Source organism: Ictalurus punctatus, chromosome 14 (genome assembly GCF_001660625.3).
Source record: "Ictalurus punctatus breed USDA103 chromosome 14, Coco_2.0, whole genome shotgun sequence".
Taxonomy (NCBI): domain Eukaryota; kingdom Metazoa; phylum Chordata; class Actinopteri; order Siluriformes; family Ictaluridae; genus Ictalurus; species Ictalurus punctatus.
In genome coordinates, this window is record NC_030429.2 from 4,134,359 (window position 1) to 4,155,567 (window position 21,209).

At 39.8% G+C, this 21,209-nt stretch overlaps 1 protein-coding gene across 1 annotated transcript; it reads left to right on the forward strand.

Annotated features, from left to right (window-relative positions):
- The first annotated feature begins 1,434 nt into the window (after nucleotides 1-1,434).
- Nucleotides 1,435-21,000, forward strand: snx22 (sorting nexin 22). The gene is made up of 9 exons (XM_017485028.3): nucleotides 1,435-1,615; nucleotides 1,835-1,941; nucleotides 2,884-2,939; nucleotides 3,061-3,269; nucleotides 12,865-13,053; nucleotides 13,160-13,254; nucleotides 13,872-13,910; nucleotides 17,014-17,081; nucleotides 20,237-21,000. The coding sequence occupies exons 2-9, from the start codon at nucleotides 1,904-1,906 to the stop codon at nucleotides 20,413-20,415; spliced, it is 873 nt and encodes a 290-aa protein (XP_017340517.2). The 5' UTR covers nucleotides 1,435-1,615; nucleotides 1,835-1,903; the 3' UTR covers nucleotides 20,416-21,000.
- The last annotated feature ends 209 nt before the right edge of the window (nucleotides 21,001-21,209 follow it).

The window sequence follows — 21,209 nt, forward strand, 5'->3', positions numbered from 1 at the left end:
GTTTTTGAGGCGTGTGGGTTCACGTTCAGGTCGGCGGTTTTAACCTGATCTTTTGAAAAATTAATTTTCACCGCGTTAATGTTAACTAAGCTAACATGAAACCATGGGTCCGTGACCATGTCTGTAACCGCGAGGTGCTGCATCATGGCCGCGGACTCCGTTTCTCTCCATAGAACTACAACAACCTTGAAGAATAACAAGTTTATTGCCGTTCGTGTTCGAAATTTCCAATTGGAATTACGTTATAATCAAATGAACACACTGTCAGTCTAATATACAATATAAGTATCCAACTGAGTAAACCTGAATTGATTTCAGTTAAAGTTCCTTCCTCTTTCTGATAAGGAAACACAACATTACCCACAACCTGAATGAGAACTGATCATCGTTACGTAGATACAGCTCTTCTGTGTCCCTGCTATATGACTTCTTTCATCTCGATGAGCCTTCAGATCCAGCTGCACCCCTTAATTACAAATACTACAGGGAAAACAAGCCTGAAATATATTTCAAACGGTTTGAAAGCACACAAGTCTTTTATCCGTTTATCATAATGTCGTGCTTGTCTCCTGTCGTGAAAGGGACGTGGTATTCGGTTTATTTTTTCGTGGGCGCTGATTTGTTTCAGGTTGTTTTCTCATGTAGAATAATTCCTGTTCTCCAACAGGGCTGAGCAGTGTGCAGTCACAGTTCCACTCAAGAGGACTGGAGTGGTTCTCTGTTTCAAAAGCAACTCTTTCCCACACCGCAGAAATGCAGAAACGAAGTGCTTGTAGTACCTGTTGGTATTTTTTCTTTTCTTTCCCCCCTTTGATATTTGAATATGAAATGCAAATTTCTCAAATTCTCATTTAAACACCTCAGGTGTTTGCAAAGATGTATTGGACCTGAAGTGAGATATGTAAGGAATAAAACACAATGAGACATGCTGTTAAGGGACAATAATCAAGAACGGGGCGGTGTGACGCTGCCCGGTACGAAACGGAGTTACTGTAAACCCCCCCCCCCCAATCGAGTGATCAATTATTTTCTGATGACATCATGTCTCGAGGTATTATATTCCTCTTATACCACAGCAATTGTTAACCGGTTCATTTTTTTTTTTTTTTACTGTTTAAATTAAATCCTGAGGTGGGTTAATTCCTGTCATCACTAACGTTATAGCAGCTGTAGACAATCGTCCCATCTCTTCATTCTCTTTCTTAAAGTTAATGAGCGAGAGAGAAGAAAAGAAGACACAGACTCTTTCCCCTGGGGGAAAACAAACTGAGCATATCAAAGAGCGAACTTTTTTTTTTCTCCTCCTAACAACAAAAACAAAAACAAAAAATGCTTTTCTTCTATAACAACACATTTTGTTAATTAAATGATAAATAAAAATAATAATTAACATTTTTATTATTATTATTATTATTATTATTATTATTACGTTGAGAATCTGCATTTTAAGTTCCTATGAATGAGATGTTATTTATATAAACCTGGGATTTGCCTTGCAGCTGGAACTACAGTCAGATCCTCTGTTATAGAAAGTGAATCAACACCTCCTGACCAATCAGAATCGAGAATTCTACAGCACTGTGGTATATCTCATTACTGTAGGACATGCAGTCAGGTTTGTATTACTGAAAACAACATTACGCGTATGAATAAATTAGTTTGTCTTTAGCATTAGGAAACTTCTCCTTTCCGCTGTCTCACGTTCAAGTTTCTTCTAATCATAGCCTTTGCTGACTTACTGTCTCCAACCGAATGGGCGGGTTTGGGGGGGGGGGGGGGGTGATGTTATGAAGAGGATTGTTGAATCTGGTGTCTTCTTGCTGTTCATTCACAGACAAGTCGCTGAAGTCAGCAGTGAAAACGAATCCGTGCGTGAGTGTTACCACACGTCACATGAACCGTGATGTGTATGAAAAGGACAGAGGATTCACGTCATGAGCAGTGGGTCCTCAACCAGACGCATGGTTTCTCTTACAGTCAGGAGCTGGAAAAGCAGAAGCACCAAATCACGGCCTGTGATTGTGTCTAAGTGACATCACTCGGATTAATTTAGGAGAGACTGAGTAGCCTAATGCAGAAGTGTCTGTCGTGGCGTGTTGTTTTCCAGATGTTTGTTTTTGTTTTTTGTTTTTTAAATCCGTAATAATAAAAGTATGTGGACACCTTTGTGACCCTCGCACTTGTACGTGCTTGTTGAACATCTCATTCCCCAAGGCTTTGCACTAGATTTTGGGGATTTGTGCCCGTTAGTGAGGTCAGGTACTGATGTTGGGGGAGGAGGTCTGGGGTGCAGGTGGTGTTCCAGTTCATCCAGTTCAGTTCAGTTCAGTTGGGGTTGAGGTCGAGTTCTTCCACTCCAACCTTAACACACCATGTCTTCATGGAGCTCGCTTTGTGTACAGTACAGGAGCATTGTGATGCTCGAACAGGTTTGGGGTCTGTTAGTTCCTGTGAAGGGAAACTGTAAAGCTACAGACTACAAATACATCCTATACACTTGTGTGCTTCACAGTTTGGGGGAAGATGTGTGTAACGGAAAGGTGTCCACATACTTTTGGCCAGAAAGGATATGGGGGTTTTTTTTGTTGTTTTTTTTTTTACACCAGTTAATCACTGACGAGATGAATTAATTTGCTGCTTCAGCGTCCAGTGATTAGTCAGAGCCCAGCAGTGCTCATGACTCTTCTCATGATCTCTCTCTCTCTCACGCTCTCTCTCTCTCTCACACACACACACACACACACACACACACACACACACACAAATTAAACTTTAACTCGATGTGATATTCATTGCGGTGCTTCAGATCAAGTGTAAACTGAATCATGTTTGAATAAAATAAACCCCGTGAGCGTGTTTCTGTTTGTTTTCTGGGCGGAGCAGGTGTGGGAAAGAGCCAATCAGCGCGCCGGTGTGTTTGTTTGTGGGAGTAGTTAATGGTGAGCTTGTAAGTTCTGTGGCTTGAAGCTTTCATGTCGCGGTGCTGAACTGAGCGCTCTGACTTCACCTGCTGTGGGATTTCTTACAATTCTCCCTACTTTTATTCTCACTGTACAACAGAGGAAGTTTCTCCCACGCACTCCGGCGATGGCGGAAGGGTCCTGAGCCTGAACAGACACCGGACTGCTTTTCTTCTCGACCTGTACCGGGGACGAGACGCCGGTTTTCCACAGGGCGCGCGTGCGGCGATTCTGAATGCGCGCGCGATGATTGAGGTGTCGATCCCCTCTATGCACCGGGAAGTGGACGAGGCAGGGAAGACCCGGAAAGTGAGTAGTGGCTGTGCTCTAACTCGTGCCAAAGTGTCTTTTAAAAGTCTAATTAAAGATAACCCTGCTGAAAAAAACCCCAGTAGAATCCCTCAGAGAATCTGTAATGGTTTTAATGGGAATTGTATTGATTTTAATGGAAACCAATAGTTTAATGGTCCCCGTGGGGCTCTACTGGTAATTTGTTGCCTTCTATCTTCTGTTGGTGGCGTGTTATGTCTAGTGGATACCATTAAGGACCAGTAATGGTTTCAATGGAATATAATGGGAATTGTATTGATTTTAATGGAAACCAATAGATTTAATGGTCCCTGTGGGGCTCTACTGGTAATTTGTTGCCTTCTTTTGGTGGCGTGTTATGTCCAGTGGATACCATTAAGGACCAGTAATGGTGTTAATGGAATAATTGTAATTGTATTTATTTTTATGGAAACCAATAGATTTAATGGTCATTGTGGGGCTCTACTGGTAATTTGTTGCCTTCTTTTGGTGGCGTGTTATGTCTAGTGGCTACAATTAATTAAAGATAACCCTGCTGGAAAAAAGAAAACAAAACAGAAACCCTCATAGAATTTGTAATAGTTTTAATGGTTTTATGGGAAGTGTATTGGTTTTAATGGAAAAATTAAGGACCAATAATGATAATGGTTTTAATGGTTTATAATGGTAGTTGTATTGGTTTTAATGGAAACCAATAGATTTAATGGTCCCTGTGGGTCTCTACTGGTAATTTGATCCTTTCTATTGGTGGCATGTTATGTCTAGTGTATACCATTAAGGACCAGTTATGGTAATGATAATGGTTTTAATCATTAGCTGATGGGTTGTAATGGTATTTGTAGTGGAAACCATTAGAATTACATTTATTGTTTTGTTTTCTTCAGCAGGGAATGAATCCTCGTGGAGATAAAGCAGAAAGCATCTGCTCCACTTGTGTCCTGCATACGAAAATTACCCACATACATAAATGTTTATAAATACAGGCTAATGCAGGATAAAGTGGTTACTGAAGATGAATGAATAGAAGGCGTATCAAGTGTTATGCATTAAGCCCAAGCTCTAGTCCTTGGTGTTGTCCCGGTTGAGGGCCCAGATCTTTATAGAAATCTATATTTCATGAGAACACGAGCAGCCAAGGATGTAAAGTAAAGTGCGACTTTAATCCACCTCTCAGTGAATGAACAAACTACAACAGCGTGCTGCTTTAATAGTTCCTCCTTCTGTGCATTTTTCTGAATCAATTCTGACCCACAGGACACATACGCAGAGGTCACTAAACACTCTAACTCTACTAATTTGACACACACACACAGTTCCTCTGGGCTTCACACCCCAGGCACCTGTCCACCACGTTGCTGGGTCAGTGCTTTAACTCTCACCCAAAAGCCAACGAAAAAACATTTCCTTTGCTCTCCAGTACATGTTCAATCACACCAGCCAGGATATGAGGTGATCCTGATGGCATGATTTCTCATATGATGCAACTTGGCTTTTAATTGGTATTCCAACACACACCGAGGCGTTTATTTTTTTTTTCACGTCATGTCGGACGTGCTGTGACACGCGCCGTCTGATTCAGTAATACAGCTCAACTCACAAGAAATCAGTAAAACACACTAGATTCTGGTGTATATGTGCCTAAGCATGTGTGTGCGTGTGTCATGTTTATCTCTCAGGCTAAAAGTAGAATCCTGTACGAACCAGCTGAATCACAGCATGCTGAAAGGTGTTGTTGTCACTCAAAGCCCAAATTCCATTCACCAAAAGCCATGCAGCGACTGCACACACTCAGCACTGTGGTGACGCGGAGGAACCGCCAGCTGCAAGCTCACCGTGTACTGTGTATGTCTTAGAATGTATTTGGTAAAAGGAATAAAACACACCCAGGTCTGCACTTTATAGGGAAATAATGGTGCCCTGCAGCCCCAAATTGAGCATTATTATTCTCCGAGCTGATGAAGTGAAAAGCCAGAGGCATTCTAGAGTTCACGGACTTCTCAAATCATGAACGTTTTTTTTTTTTTTTTTTTTCTGAATTTGAGAAAGCCAGACATATCAGGCTGCGTGTAGCATAGATGGATTATTGATGGTGTGTTGTTGAGCACTCTGAGCTGGTATGTTGAACACATTGGGCTTGTGTGTAAGTGGCTGAGTGGACACGGGGGTCCTGTGTCTCAGGACTTCATCCTAGAGGAAGCACGCAACCATGCTGTCGGTGACAATGGCTGCTCTGTGTGTGTGTGTGTGAGAGAGAGTGTGTCAGTGAGACATGGAGGGAGGGAAGGAAACTAAGAAGCTGAATGGAGCTCTTTGCATGCAATACTTCTGACCCAAAACACACTGCAGGCTAGTGTGTACCCTCAAGGCTCTCTCTCCCCAGGGGTTGAGAGCAGCGTAGTCCGTGATCTGCCCTTTCCATTACATTCAAAGGATTCGTCACTGTAGTAGTCAGGTTCTTTCTTAGCCTTAGTAGGTTTGAGGTTCTCTGCATCACAGCTGGCACGGATTTCTAGTAGTGCAATTTGCAAACATCGATAAACAGGAACTAGACTTCAGAAACGTGATCATGTACATTATCACACACTCATTCGTTACTTCTGTGAAGTTACACAGTGTTTCGTTTTTAAAAAAGCTCTACTCATCTATACGATATTTAATATTCCGTAAGAATTCATGTTTAAAAACGCCTTACAGCAGTCGTCTGTTTTTCTGATCGAGGAAAACGTGTTTGACACGAACAACACGCGTGTTGACGATATGCGTCATGCGTTATCAAATCCTTCATAGCTATTTTATTGTTGTGATTGCTGCACTTGCTCGAAACAGTTTCGAGTAAACGCTGAAACTGACCTGATTAAATATCCTTACTATTTACTTTCTAGAATATTAGTATTATTATAAGGTGCGTTGTCTCTCTCTCTCTCTCTCTCTCTCTCTCTCACTCTCTTTCTCTCTCTCTTTCTCTCTTACACACATACACACACACAAAATCATACATGTTACTATCGCCTTACTATCCTTGTGAGAAACTTCCACTGGTATAATTACTAATGCTGTGCTACATTTGAATCTAACCCTCACCTTAACCTCAGTGGCTCCTTTTACTTAAAAAATAAAATAAAATTCCTTGTGGCTGGGGACCAATCAAATGTCAAATGTGTCTATCATTGTGGGTGTGGGTGTCGGGGGGTGGGTGGCTGTGGGTGATGTTTATCTCTCAGGCTAAAAGTAGAATCCTATACAAGCCAGCTGAATCACAGCATGCTGAAAGGTGTTGCTGTCACTCAAAGCCCAAATTCCATTCACCGAAAGCCATGCAGCATCTGCATACACTCGGCATTGTGGTGATGCAGAAGAACCGCCAGCTCACCGTGTACTGACCGAGTACTGACCGAAACATTATATGTTTGTCTGTGTGCTATAGGCATACTGTTTGCGTCTACTTTTCTTTCAGCTTATTAAACTCAAAGGAGGAATTTAGCTGAAGCAGCTGTCTTTTGTCACTGATTCACTTTTGATCACGATTGGGTAATACCAAAATTTGTCAGTGTGGTCCACTCTGAAGTGAAAAACGAGCCTTTGAGTGGAGAATCGTGGAGAACAGTGCCCATTTATGGGGTCGTTACAAACAGGGACCTGTTAAATTACTGTTAAAGGGCTCAGTCCATGAACGCTTTCCAACCGAGATTCTCCAACAGAGTCGTATTAGTCTGAAGCAAAAACGTTACATTAAATGGAAGTAAATTGTGAGAGAAATAAATTCCAGTCAGGGTTTTTATCTCGTATTCCTCCTTTTTATATATATATATATATATATATATATATATATATAGGATGTGTTCTACAGCAAGATTATGCAGCAGCAGTTTTTAAAACCCATTATTCAAAAGAATGTTTATTTAGCCAAGTGTTTAAACAATGTCACTGAATGCTCAAATCTGATTGGTAAGAAGGTATTGATTCATTTCCTGTAACAGCAGCTCTGACTGTTGTTTAGCTTTAAGGCAAATCACATGTTTATATTAATGATACTTAATTAATAATTATACAAAATTATATTAAGATAAGTAATTGTTTCTATACAGTAGTAACAACTTACATCGGGACTAGTATAGTGGACGATCCACAGAAACGTGTGATTGTTGGTATGGTGAAGTTTTCTGTGAGGAGATTTATGGAAGGAGTCCCCAGTTTCAGTGCTTGTTTGTGACAGTCAGCTGTTTTCTGAGATGCACTTTGTGGTTTCTCAGTAAGCTGTGGTGTGGTGGTTTATTTATTTATTTATTTTTCTTGTTTTATTAACTTCAAGGAAAAAGAGAGACTTGTGTGGGGTGACATTCCACAACATGTAACTGTAAATGGAATAAAAGTACGACATGGTTCTGGAATAAATACAAATTGTTAGTGTCGGCAAATTGCTGTGGTAGAAGATCAACATCACGCGAGCATGGACGGTTGTAATTCGGCTGCAGGTAATAACCGCGCAATCGAAAGTCTGATACATTTATTTTTATACAACAGTTATATAAATAAAAATTAATATTTCAGACACGTGTGGCAAATTCATTTGTTTATTTTTGCTCTGCAAATAGAAATAGGTCCTGAAGAAGCCACTCTCACTGATAGCTTATCAGCTGGCTGGCTAGTTATCCCTTATTGATGATTTGTACATTCCCGTCCAAGATTCTTCCAGTGAAATTGGCTTCCCCTCTTCCTTTTCATCTTTATCTGACAAGCTTTCATATTTTAAGTCATATTTAAAGTTATATTCATGAAAATTGTATCATTGATGATGTCGTTTCAGTGGGACTGTTGCTAGAACTGGCAGATGAGCGGAGTGATACACACAGTGAAATGTCCAGGGGTCAGAGTGATACACACAGTGAAATGTCCCGGGGAGGAGTGATACACACAGTGAAATGTCCAGGGGTGCAGTGATGCACACAGTGAAATATCCAGGGGCGGAGTGCTGCACACAGTGAAATGTCCAGGGGTCAGAGTGATACACACAGTGAAATGTCCCGGGGAGGAGTGATACACACAGTGAAATGTCCAGGGGTGCAGTGATACACACAGTGAAATGTCCAGGGGCGGAGTGCTGCACACAGTGAAATGTCCAGGGGTCAGAGTGATACACACAGTGAAATGTCCAGGGGTCAGAGTGATACACACAGTGAAATGTCCAGGGGTCAGAGTGATACACACAGTGAAATGTCCGGGGGCGGAGTGATACACACAGTGAAATGTCCGGGGGCGGAGTGATACACACAGTGATACACACAGTCCAGGGGTGGTTATGGGAAATATAAATACTCTCAGAATGCTGCTCGACCAATCAAATTAGTGGATCCGAACTACCTGTTGTATATGTAAGGGATAATCCACGGCGAGGTGTGCATTACATGATTTTAATGCGTGACGCACACCTAGCCGAGGATTATCCCGCTTATACCATGGCCACTGGCCAGCATTGACGAGTGAAAGCTGTCATTGATGTTTGCAGTGCAAAATTTGACTTTGATAAAGTAGTGCGATAAGATTACATTTATTTGAATGAATTATAAGAAATAGTTATTAGAGACAGAGAGAAAGACCGAGGTGTGTGTGTGTGTGTGTGTGTGTGTGTGTGTGTGTGTGTGTGTGTGTGTGTGTGTGTGTGTGTGTGTGTGAGTGAATGACCTGCATCTGTGCCCCATCTCTACTAATAATGTCGCTGAACTACTGTATGTTCCTACAGTATGGCTACAATTGTTTATAGGCAGCTCATTCATTTAGCAAGGTGATTAAACTGACTGGAACTACTTGTGCATTCAGCAGTTTGAACACACACTTTCCAGCCAATCAGAATCGAGTATTCAGACAGACCAAGGTATAAAGGAACATAATCAACTTCAGGGTGATAAGAGTAACTTGACCTCGCATCCCGTCTGCACGCTTGGTCATTTTTTTAAATTCTTGAATTAATAATATGTAACTAAACAATTGAACAAATCCAATGTTAATGTATGTGCTGCTACATTTTCTTTCTTTTTAAATAGTTTTTTAAATATGTTTATTTTTGAGCACAGAAATCTAGTGTGAAACAGATTTCAGGATTTGGCTCCAAAAGACCACGTTGCTATAAGCTGAAGGGCAACTTCAGCCTGGTGTTGATGAGAGTCATGCTGTCATTTCTCACATTCCTGCAGAGTCTACCGAGCAAACGGAGTTACACAGACCCTCCTGTCAGACTAACACTTAACTAATGAAGTCGACAGAACCCACCGCTCATCATGTGGAACATTTACACTGGAGTTTGGGAATCCGTGTGCACTTTATTTTATTTGCAAACCGAGCTGAAATCTCACAAGGAGTTGCCATTTCTTACTTGCTGAGAAGATTTTTTTGTGCGTAAGTCATTGCCCCCTCTGGCCCTTAGGACCCAGTGTTGCATCACTCCGGTAGATTTCACCCTGACTTGTCAAAGCATGCTTGATTAGGCTTCTCTTACATTTTCGTTCTCTCAACAAGGAACAAGACCAAGACCAAGACCTGCCCTCCCTTAGAGGTGAGGCAGATGAGAAGTGAAACTTTTTTTGCTCAGAGTGAGAACAGATATGAAGTGGAAGTGAGTAACTACTAGTTCCGGTATTGTTAGGGAAAATGGGAAACTTCAAGGACGTGAAATCCTCAGCTGAAGTTTACCAGAACACAAAAAATTTTCCCTGACAATGGCAAAGAGTATAATCGTTATACAGATTGCGTGTCTAACGTCCCTGTTAGAACCCGACATTGTCACTATTGCTCAAATTGTTTGAACACGTCTGAGTGCTGACTGGCGCGGGAGTGCTAAGCAAACGAACAGCTTTTTCAAGCAGTGTCTAGTTATCATCAACATTAACAGTACTTGTAATGTGTAAGATTTAACACTTTGTTGTAGGTGTAATTAACAATTTTTTTTGCAAAAGCTGTGTTTTTGACCCTTTTTTTTTGGGTAAACCTTTTTCAGCGGCATCTCTAATGCACTGTAATATTACATTGGTGGCCACAAAAAGATTCATCATAAGTCACCCATGGATGGGATGTGAGATAAAGTGAGTGGGCAAGTGCCGGAGAGTCTGGAGCTGAGAGTTCAGGAACCAAAAGAGGAATAAATAGCTCGTTTACTTTAAACATCAGTATTTCTCTTTTATGGCAGGAGTGTGGGCCAAATGGCTTCATTTGCATGGGAAACAACAATTTTAGTGCTATATACTGTGGGGTAGTGGGGATATTAAAGGTTCATTCTGACTCATTCTGAACGCAGAGTGCTGCTCTTTATTGTAAGAAAGACGAGGTTTTTCCATCAAGTTAGGAGCGTTCGTCCTTTTTTCTTAAAACATATAGGAAACTGATGTTAACTATATACTTATTTAATGATGACAAGAGTCAATCACATTGAAAGATTTTATTTGATTCTCCATTTACCTTGGCAGAAAGCGGTTCCCTGGTGGACTAGTGGCTAGCATGAGGCACTCTTACTGGTCAGGGAAACCAATCCCAGCCTATGGAGGGTTGCATGAGCCAGTGCACTCTCCGTGCCGGACCCAAGCCCGGAAAATGGCGAGGGTTATGGAAAGATATTACTGATGTAATAACTCCAAGGGGAGGCAGGGCTTCCAGAGATGTTGGTTCATACTGGAGACTTGAAAAGATCTATACAACTCGATCAATCCATATTCATATGTCAATTGGCTCATCTGCTGTTTTTATTATTATGAAAAATGAGGCACCTTCTCAAAAAGCATCTGATAGTCATTTAAATATCGAATTTTCTCTGTCACTCCAAAGGAGTGAGCGGCGAGGGCGTGCCACACAGTTGAAGTACTTCAGCACTGTAGTAAAACATGTTCAGACAGTTTGGTGAAATGGTAAATGGTCTGCACTGACATAGCACTTTTTTAACCTTAGCAGTTCTACAAAGCGCTTTACGCTGTTTCTCATTCTCTCACACACACACCAATGGTAGCAGAGCTGCCATGCAAGGCGCTAGCTTGCCCTCGGGAGCAACTTGGGGTTCAGTGTCTTGCCCAAGGACACTTTGGCACGTAGAGTCATGTGGGCCGGGAATCGAACCACCAACCCTACGATTAATGGACAACCCGCTCTACCACCTGAACCACAGCCACCTGAGCAACAGCTTTATAATGTTCCAGTTTGTGATTACTAAACAAAAATGTAAATCAATCTCAGAATAAAAATTCAGTGACCTTTTGACCTCATGATTTTACACAACATCCGTTGGCTGTTGCTCAGTCATAAAACCTTCTTCAACGTTTACTCAGGTGTGAAATGGTTCATCATAATATCCGTGCTTCCTGCTTGCACGTATTTTCCCCAGACTCCGCTCTTTACTGAGATTGACTTGTTTTATTTTGGAGTAAAGGTACAGACTTTTTATTTAAAACCCACTCTCGCCCACTTAGAAAATAATTCGGTCCAATCCCACCCTCTCTGCTAGTTATTATTTGCTGCTGAGGATGGCCCTGCATAAACAGTGTAAACGTTTGCTTTGAGGCTGCTGTGGATGGTCCCCCACGTATACCCTAATAATGATTGTGGATGTTCTCACTTGGACAGTCTAATGATTCCACGTTCTATAAACTATGCTCAAGTCAGCTTCATTCATTACACAGTGAATAACTTCACCTGGAGATTATAGTCTTATGCTAAAACTGTACTGAACTCAACAATGACCCATATAATGAAGATCTTTCCTTGAAGCACTATCCATGTGATCACTATCGCCATGCGATCACCTTGTTGCGTCCAATACACTCCCCTGTTAATGAATATTGCCTTTATTCGTCCCATGAGCTTTATATCTTTTATAGCCAAGTCCCAATGCACAACTTTATTTGGATTGATTTGTTTGGATAGAGTGTATGTGCAATGCAAACTGGGCCACAGGTAATAACTGGGTTAGTCATAGCCTCTATCTTCTTTGACTTTAGGATCACTACAGCCTTTTAGACACAGTTTTCAAATGTTCAGATGTATTTTCTGTTCAACTTGATTAAGACTCCATTTGTCTGTGCCCATTATTAACGCACTAACGTTGGAAAGTAATCCAGAACACTTTTGCTTTTGTCTGGTGACTTCTCCTTTTTTTTTTTTTTCTTTTTTTTTTTTTTCCAGTGTTACTAGAATAGCTCACACTTCTTGTAATACTCCTGAAACAGAACACTGGCCCAGAAACAAGCACATTTAGCTCCTTCTCTTTATCTCGTATACAATAGGGAAAGATGCGTCAGAGCTAAGCAGCCTGTGTCACTGAAATGCAATGACGAGCCCTGATCTCTATTGACTTGCTGGTTTTGCTGAATAGCTAGCTGCCACATCATCCTAGCATTCCTACGACATGAATAAGAGAGAGAAAACAAGAGGAGACATTAGCACACTGGACAGTGATGTCTTATATTTATCATGTGCAAAAACTAGTTGGGTGTACAGTATGTATAGATCTAGAGATCCATGTGGTCATAACCAAGTCAGTTCACTAGAGGGCACTGTTTGGAATTCCCTCCGAAAGGATTGTTGTAGCTCGTGTCTGAATTGTAGTCTCTGCGTTTCACAGCTCTTCAGGTTGGAGATTTTGTTCAACGGGAGGAAGCACTTTGTTCTGCGACGGCAGAGTGATTTCCACACGTTGCACCGGAAGCTCAAGAAGATCCTACAGTCGCCTCCTGAATTCCCCAGCAAGAGGACCCAGCTGCGTGCTAAACCGCAGGAGCAGAGACGGCAGGAGCTGGAGGACTACATACAGGTAGGGTAGAGCAGGAGCTCACACACCCACCTCCTCCATATGCTGCCTGTACGATATAGTGGCATAGTCGTAGTTGTAATTGTAATGTAACGATTGCTGCTTGCAGGTGATCCTGTATGAGAACGAAGTGGTCCCTCAGGAGCTGCTGGATTTCCTGCAGGTGAAACACTTCCACACGGCAAACAAGATCTGCGGTTTTCGGTATGTACTACACCTGCGTCATACCGTTCTTGCGCTGCGTGTAGCTGCACGACAGTTCCGCACAGATATTCGTCCTCACCATGAAAAAAGGGACATTTAAAAATATTCACTCATTTACATTGCATTGCATTTAACAAACGGTTCAGACGAGCCACATCCATAATGCGAAAAATGTCACGTCCATAGCACCATTATTCCTAAAACAAGAAATATTTTCAAATTCATACTTTTTTGTGCTCATTCAAGTCTCTTTCATATTATAGATAGCTTTCAGAACTATACTACTGTAGTGTAGTCTCTGATGTCACAACCATAACACTGATCAATTGGCATGTATTAGAAACATGTACATCCGTGCATGAATTTTTAAGCTTTGTCTACATTGTCCTCAAGAGGTTAAATGACAATATATGCAGAGTGACTCACTGACCCTAAGCTTGTCTCTGCTGTGAGTCATTTTGTTAGCTGGTTAATTACATTTGTAGGTCCAAACGTAACCATTTACAATGCTGGACAACTGACGCACTCTGTAGTAACTGATGTGTAATGATTTTTATAACATTAAATCATTTTTATAATAAAGTGTAATAACATTTTTGTGATTATTATTGTTTTAGTGATGAACAGCAGAAGGACACACAAGAACAGGGGAAAAGGTAAGAATCTTCCAGAGTCCTGTTTATTAAAAAATGCAGGGCATGTTTTTTTGTTGTTGTTTTTTTAAATCACTTATACTGACACAAAGGGCTAGGTGCAGAATTTGATATATAGGAACGCGTAGTGAAAATGATTTAAAAAAAAAAAAGGCAACAGAGAAACAGCAGTTTTGCTTTGGTTCTGGTAAAGATGAGGATCGGGGGAAAAATGTGTTTGTCAGGAAACTGAAACTTGTTGATGATCTTAGATTCAGATTTTGGGAAGACAACATGGAAATATTGAACAGATTAAGTTTAATCTTAGCATTCTGTCCTGGTTATATTAGTCTCTAAAGCAGGAGAAAAAATTTTGGAATCCCCACACTTAGACGATGTTACCCAGCTTCGTAGCAAATAAGGGCTGCAACTAATGATTATTTTCATAATCGATTAGTTGGCTGATTATTTTTCCGATTAATCGGATGGGGCAAACTTTCCATACCATTTTTTCCCCTTTTATTTAAAATAAAATCTACAAACTGAGTATTACAAACATAAACTTGCGACTAAAACTTTACACAACTGTTTGTCCAATTATATAAGACTGAAAAGAACCCAATACACACACACACACCAGAATATATATTATTCATTTAGGATAGTAGTTTAATTCTGTGCTTTTTGTGCATCCATAAAAAGATAATGCATAAATACTCATATATAAGTTTATATTATATAATAGTATTTATTCATTATTTTTTATGGATGCACAAAAAGCACTGATAATTAAACTACAGTCCTGAATGAATAATAAAAACTCACTTTCGCTGCAGCTTGTGGTTTCTGTTACTCACTTCCTTTATGCATATTGTGTTGGATATAAACATAAGTTTATGCTCGTGCATCAGTGTCGTGTTTCCCTGCTACACAAGATCCGCTTTATAAAGTTTGATCTTCTCCACGGTGTTTAATATAAAATACACCCCTGCCTTAAAGCACTTGGAGGTCACACACTTTCTTCCTCTGTCACTCTGTCACTGTGACTCTGGGTATCTGCTAAAGCTAGCGGTGTCACATTACATGCGTATGACGTCATGTGCCGCTGACTAGGAAGCGGCTTATACTTACGGTTTGTAAAAAAAAAACGCTCGTGTTATATTTGAGAGGATATTATCTTTATAAAATTCATACACTAGACGGTAGAGTAGACAGTGCATAGTATGAGTGTATAGTACGTCATTTAGGACAAAACTTTAGTATTTACTCTCTGAAGCGTGTTTTCAGAAGAGAAGTAACGTAGGGAGTAAATGTACTGCATGCAGACCAACTAATCGATAATCAGATTCATTGACGACGATTTTCATACTCGATTATTAGCGATTTTATCGATTAGTTTTTGCAGCTCTAAATATGACCCAAAACAATTTTTGTTTAATAGCTGAACATTCTGACTTTCTGAAACATACCTAAATCAAATTATATTATTTTAATTAATGGCCTATTTTTCCCACATCAAGTAGAAGTAGTAGTTCAGGAAATAATTATAGTATATATAATAATTACTGAATCACATTGTAATTTGCATTTCTAAAACAAATACCGGCACAAGTCTAAAAATGCAAATTAGTTTGCAGTTAAAAGAGAGTGCTTACAGAACTTAACGAGCTGTTGGACTTGGCTAATTGAAAGGAAACACAGCTCCAACAAGAGAGTTGTCAATTGAAACAATGGAAAGGATTACAAAACTCCTTCAAGAAGGAAATCCGACACCGAGTGTAGCCAAAGATGTCGGTTGTTTCCAGTCAGCTGTGTCTAATATTTGTTGCAAGTATAAACAAAGGAAAAGGAAAACATACAGGTCGACCAAGAAAAACCTCAAAGTGTCAGGATAGAAGATATGCCTTGAAAATGGAAAATGCACAACAAAACAAATGAGAAACAAGTGGACTGAAACAGGAGTCAGTGTTTGAGACAGAACTGTAAGATATGAGCTGAGTGAAATGGGGTTTGCGTATAGAAAAGCCAAAGGAAAACCAGCACTAACAACTAAACAGAAGAAAACAAGGTTACCGTGGACTAAAGAGAAGCGATCATGGAGTGTGGAGGATCAGATGAAAGTGATATTCAGTGATGAATCACGAATCTGCATTGGCCAGTGAGATGATGCTGGAACTTTTGTCTGGTGCCGTTCTAATGAAACCTATAAAGACGACTGCTTGAAGAAAACAACAAAATTTCCACTCATTTATGATATGGGGTTGCAGTCAGGTAAAGGACCAGGGGAGACCTCAACAGTCAATGCACAGGTGTACACTGAAATTTTGGGCACTTTTCCTCATTCCTTCGATAGAAGATACATTTGGTGATGAAGCCATTTTTCAGGATGATAATGCATCTCACCACAGAGAAAAGAGTGTTAAAGCTTTTCTTCAAGAAAGGCAGATCGACTCAATGACCTGGCCAGTAAACAGTCTGGATCTCAATCCCACTGAACATTTATTGTGGATTTAATTTTTTTTTATTATTTAGAATCGGTCCATAACTAGGCTCCATCCTGCAAATCTGATCTTTCAAGTACTATTTGAGAAAGTTGGAACCAGCTTGATGGAGATTTATTTGTGATTGTGATTTTCTTCTTCTTGTTGATGATTCCATAATTGTTTTCCTGAACATTGAGTCATTCCATAATATTGTCCTCTACTTGATCTGGAAAAAGAAATATGCCATACATTAAAATAATAAAATGTAATATGTTTGAGAATGTTCAGCTATTAAACAAAAATTGTTTTGCGTTATATTTGTTTGCTTTGTGATTTGCTACGAAGTAAAAGAAAAAGTAAAGAAGCTGGGTGAACATCCACTTTTTTGCCAGGGGTTGTACACATTAATTGGTTGGGCATTTTCAGAACAGACTGCTTCTTTCTCTCGTGTCTATTAAGTGAAATATTTGTAAATTGTTAAGCATTGTACAATTTCCACCAGTAACAAAGGACCTCTGCGTACTTTACACATTTAAACGCTTGGCATTTCATTTTATTGTCCTTAAGTACAGTTTGGTAAATTGTTAAATGATATTAAGCAGCAGTGTACAATTTGTCTTACTCGTGTATTTAATCTCTTCTAGCTGTGAGCTGCTGCATCAGAGAGTGGTGGGTTTCTCACGTGACCCCTATCTCTTTGCTTCAAAGTCAGGTAATGCATACATTATTATAATCACCATATAATCTTACTTGGCATCGTGTATAAGAGACAGTGTTGGCTGGTACGTACAGTGAGGGAAATAAGTATTGAACGCGCCAACATTTATTTCAGTAAATATATTTCCAATGAGGCTATTCACATGAAATTTTCACCAGACTTCAGTATTAATACAAGAAATCCAGAAATATAAAGAATTCAGAACATTAACGTCAATAAATAAAGTTATGTGTAATAAAGTGGAATGACAGGAAAAAAGTATTGAACACAATAACTGTAATGTATTTAATACTTAGTGATGCTGCCCTCGAGGGCCTTTTGACATGGTATATGCAGTGCAGTTTAAACTGAGTGCTCCCTCTGAGTGCTGTTATGTATTATCTGCTATATGGAGACACAACAGTATGTTTTACAGACAAAACATTGCCTAGAGCACGGTGACACAAATATGTGAACTTTACAATGTGGATGTTGATACAACTGCCATTTTTATCTTACATTGTGAAATATTTCAAGAGTACACAGGATATCAGTCAGTACTCGGATAATCTTTTATACATGTTGGCCCTTATTTCTCACTGTTGAGTAGAAACGAATACAATCCTACTTCTCACTTATGACATAAAACAGGCAGTGATTTGAACTTGACTAATGAGCAGGCTCGGGGAGTGACGGAGAACGTGTAACGGCCTTACGTGATCAGGATACAAAAAAGTGGCAACTGTAATCCGTGACAGTCAGGGTTGTCAACAAACAAAGTAATCAAAATAGGAATACTTTCAGGATTCAATTTTTTTCATTTAAAACCAAAGAAATTAATCTTTTGATATAGCACAATATAGACAGCTGCTGGATTAGAGTTCTGGTTCTCTCTTGCCAGTCGTGGCTGACATGAGGAACCTCCTGGTGCATGCACAAATAAAGTTTGCGTAGAAATGAACACACATTGTTCTCTGAAATGTTTGTGTTAGGGTGACCATACGTCCTCTTTTTCAGACCTTAAAAAAAAAAGCGTCCGGCGGGCATTTCTAAATTTGAGAAAATGTCTAGGATTCACCTACTAGCGAAGGTGAAGCGTTGTCATGTACAGCATCCAACAGTTGCTTGATAATAGCAGCAAATGACCGCTGTCCTGAGTCGAAATATTGCCCATGACCATATAAGGTCATTTTTAATTTAATGTTATCACATCGCTTCGTATTACATGGCCATTCAAATGTGTAAATGGTGGCCGAAGGTTCACTCGTGGCATCTGATATTTTATTTTAATCCATGGACATTCAAAAGAATGTAGGAATTTATATATGTTTATGTGATGCCAACAGTGTGTCTTTTTCAGTGTATTAAAATCTGCATTCATAATGACACTGGTTTGAATGCTATTAAGACAAAAAAACAAAAACAAAGGTGTCTTCTTTTTGGAAAACCGGAATATGGTCACCCGCATCAGGGACAGTGATCTTTCATTAATTAATGAATTAGTTAATTTTCCTAAAACAAATCCAAACATTGAACATGGTTGTTCAGCTCTAAAATAAACTCTAAATAAAACTATTTCTGATCATATTGCTTTTCTCTTGACTTTCTTTACATAAGTGACCTTGAAGAAATCCAAAACTAATCAGATTACATCACTTTCATATTGTGATACTTGGATTACATTACTGATGACATTTATAACTGTAACGGATTGCATTTTTAAAGTAAGCCTCCCGACCCTGCTAATGAATCAACTCGAGCTGCATGGACACAAGATCCTGTCCACATGACACGTAAAGGATACAGCGCACCACTTTACCCAAGATTTACACTAGAGAGCAACCAAGAAGCAGGCGACAATCGCAAAAAGTATCGTATGAACTGAGATTTTCTCAATTCTGTGCAAATCAGGTATGACCTAATAAAACAATAAATCCAAATTTGGCTTGAATGATTCTTTGGACCAATTCTATGATTCATGTGGTCTGATCTTTCTTCAGTTCCCCACATACAACTTTAGTTCCTACCTGCAATTAGTTCCTGTTTGACGCGCAATAACCTTGCCTCTGTACACCACCACAATGGATTTGAAATGAAGCGAGCAAGATGTGATCGAAGTGAAGACTTTCAGCTTTAATTCAAGGGGTTGAACAAAAATATTGCTTTAATTGTTTAGGAATTGCAGCCATTTTTAAAAAAAAAATAGTCCCTCCATTCCAAATACTTATGGACCCGACTGTAGCTACAGGGTGTCCCAAAAATCTCCATACATAGAGGTAATTAACACTTTATTTACAAAACATCCTCTGCATGATTGTAATTTCTTTGTAAACACATACGGAGTGGTTTCTCCCAACTTTGGCGACAGTGTCGTGTGTGAGGTGCTCTTCACGTTTCCCGTTAAACTCCATCGCAACCTTGCGACAGCTTCCCGACCCAGCCACGAGAACGATTTCAATACGTTCTTCTTTTATTTGGGAAACATTTTGCTGCAAGTGTTAATTTCCCCTACTTATGAAGTTAGCTTACTTTATTTATCTGCCAGTCAAGCTAGCATGAAGCTTCACATGTAACGTAGATCAGAGAGCCAATTTTCACACTAATTAATGGTTTAATTTGTGTTTAAATTATCTTTGGAAACTATATATAGTTACTTCTAATCGCAACTAATAAAATGCTGCACAGTGCCCGCTCACAGACGACAACAGGGAGGCCTTTTCTATCCGGAGTAAATAAATACTTATTTCATATAAACATAGCGCCCGTCGGAAAGCACAAATCTCTGCATCCTGGTCAGAGCTTAATGGCACCTGTCAGTCTACAGAGAAACTAATAAAGATCCACATCTGTTCCCTCATGCACAATTGTGATTATTAGCGTATTTTTACTATTTTATCGTTACTTGCTGTAATTATTGATGATTTAGATTCTTTAACTCCAAAACAAGAATTACACCAGACATGAATTTGATCGTACATATTAGCCAAATGCTAAATTGATGAATATTAGAACGTACAGTACATTTGAACATACCGCATACACCTTTATTGAATATTGTGTGGTTTCTGTGATTATTTAATTAATTAGAGTACTGTTGAGGATGAATCCAGTTAATAAAAACTCATTTATGTAACACATTTTCATAAATGTTTTTCTATCTGTTCCTGCAGATCTACCAGATGTGGTTGTAGCTGGTGTCCTGCAAGGCTTCTTCCCCAAAGAGAATAAGATGGGCTTTAGGACATGCTCCAAGCCCAGCATTAAGCATGTTCCCAGACTTCCTTCTATCCCCTCCATCGTCATAGACAGAGGCAGCCCGAGCTCATTGCCAGAAGAACAGACAACCTGAGACACAGGTGGGGTACTCTTTTCCAACACTGACCAGGCTTCCTGCTTTTGGGACCTTGCCTCAGAAGGGCTGGTGGAAATGGCGCTTTTATCATTCGGATAAAACACCCTCAGCATTGATACGACTTTCGTTAGCCTCATCTCTGTAAAGCAGGAAGAGGAAAGCCAATACTGTTGACATATTCTGCGAGGTTTGGGATCTCTCGCTCATACACTTTCAGTAGCCTAGGAGCACTGGGTGCAAGGCTGGAATACACCCCCGGATGAGGTTGTACAAACATTCACACCTTTACTTTAGCCAGTCCAACTACCTGCATGTTTTTGTAAGGCTAAAAGAAACTGGAGAACCCAGAGGAAACCGACACAGACGCTGGGAGAACATGGACATGAACCCAACTGTACCACCGTGACGCCATGCATCGAAAAACCTACTACACTGGATTTGATTTATCATTAACTTAACATTCATGATGTAACGGATGTAAATTTATCTTCATGTTCTTTAAAGTTTGACTAAAATTTGACAAAGTGAAATGTGAAACCTGAGTTTGGCTCACAACAGTAAATATATAATTTATATCACAGACACACTGTTCATGTGAATTTGACCAGAGTTGATTATTCTGGGTATTTTAAGCACATTTTACAAATGGTATTGCTAGAAATAATTTTTAAAAAAAAAGATGGCCTGGATTAATAGAATTAAGTAGTGAACAGAACAGGAGGGTAAGAGAACATCTCTGTTGTATCTACAGCACAGACTTGGAGGAGTTACAAGACTAACAGCGGAGTCTA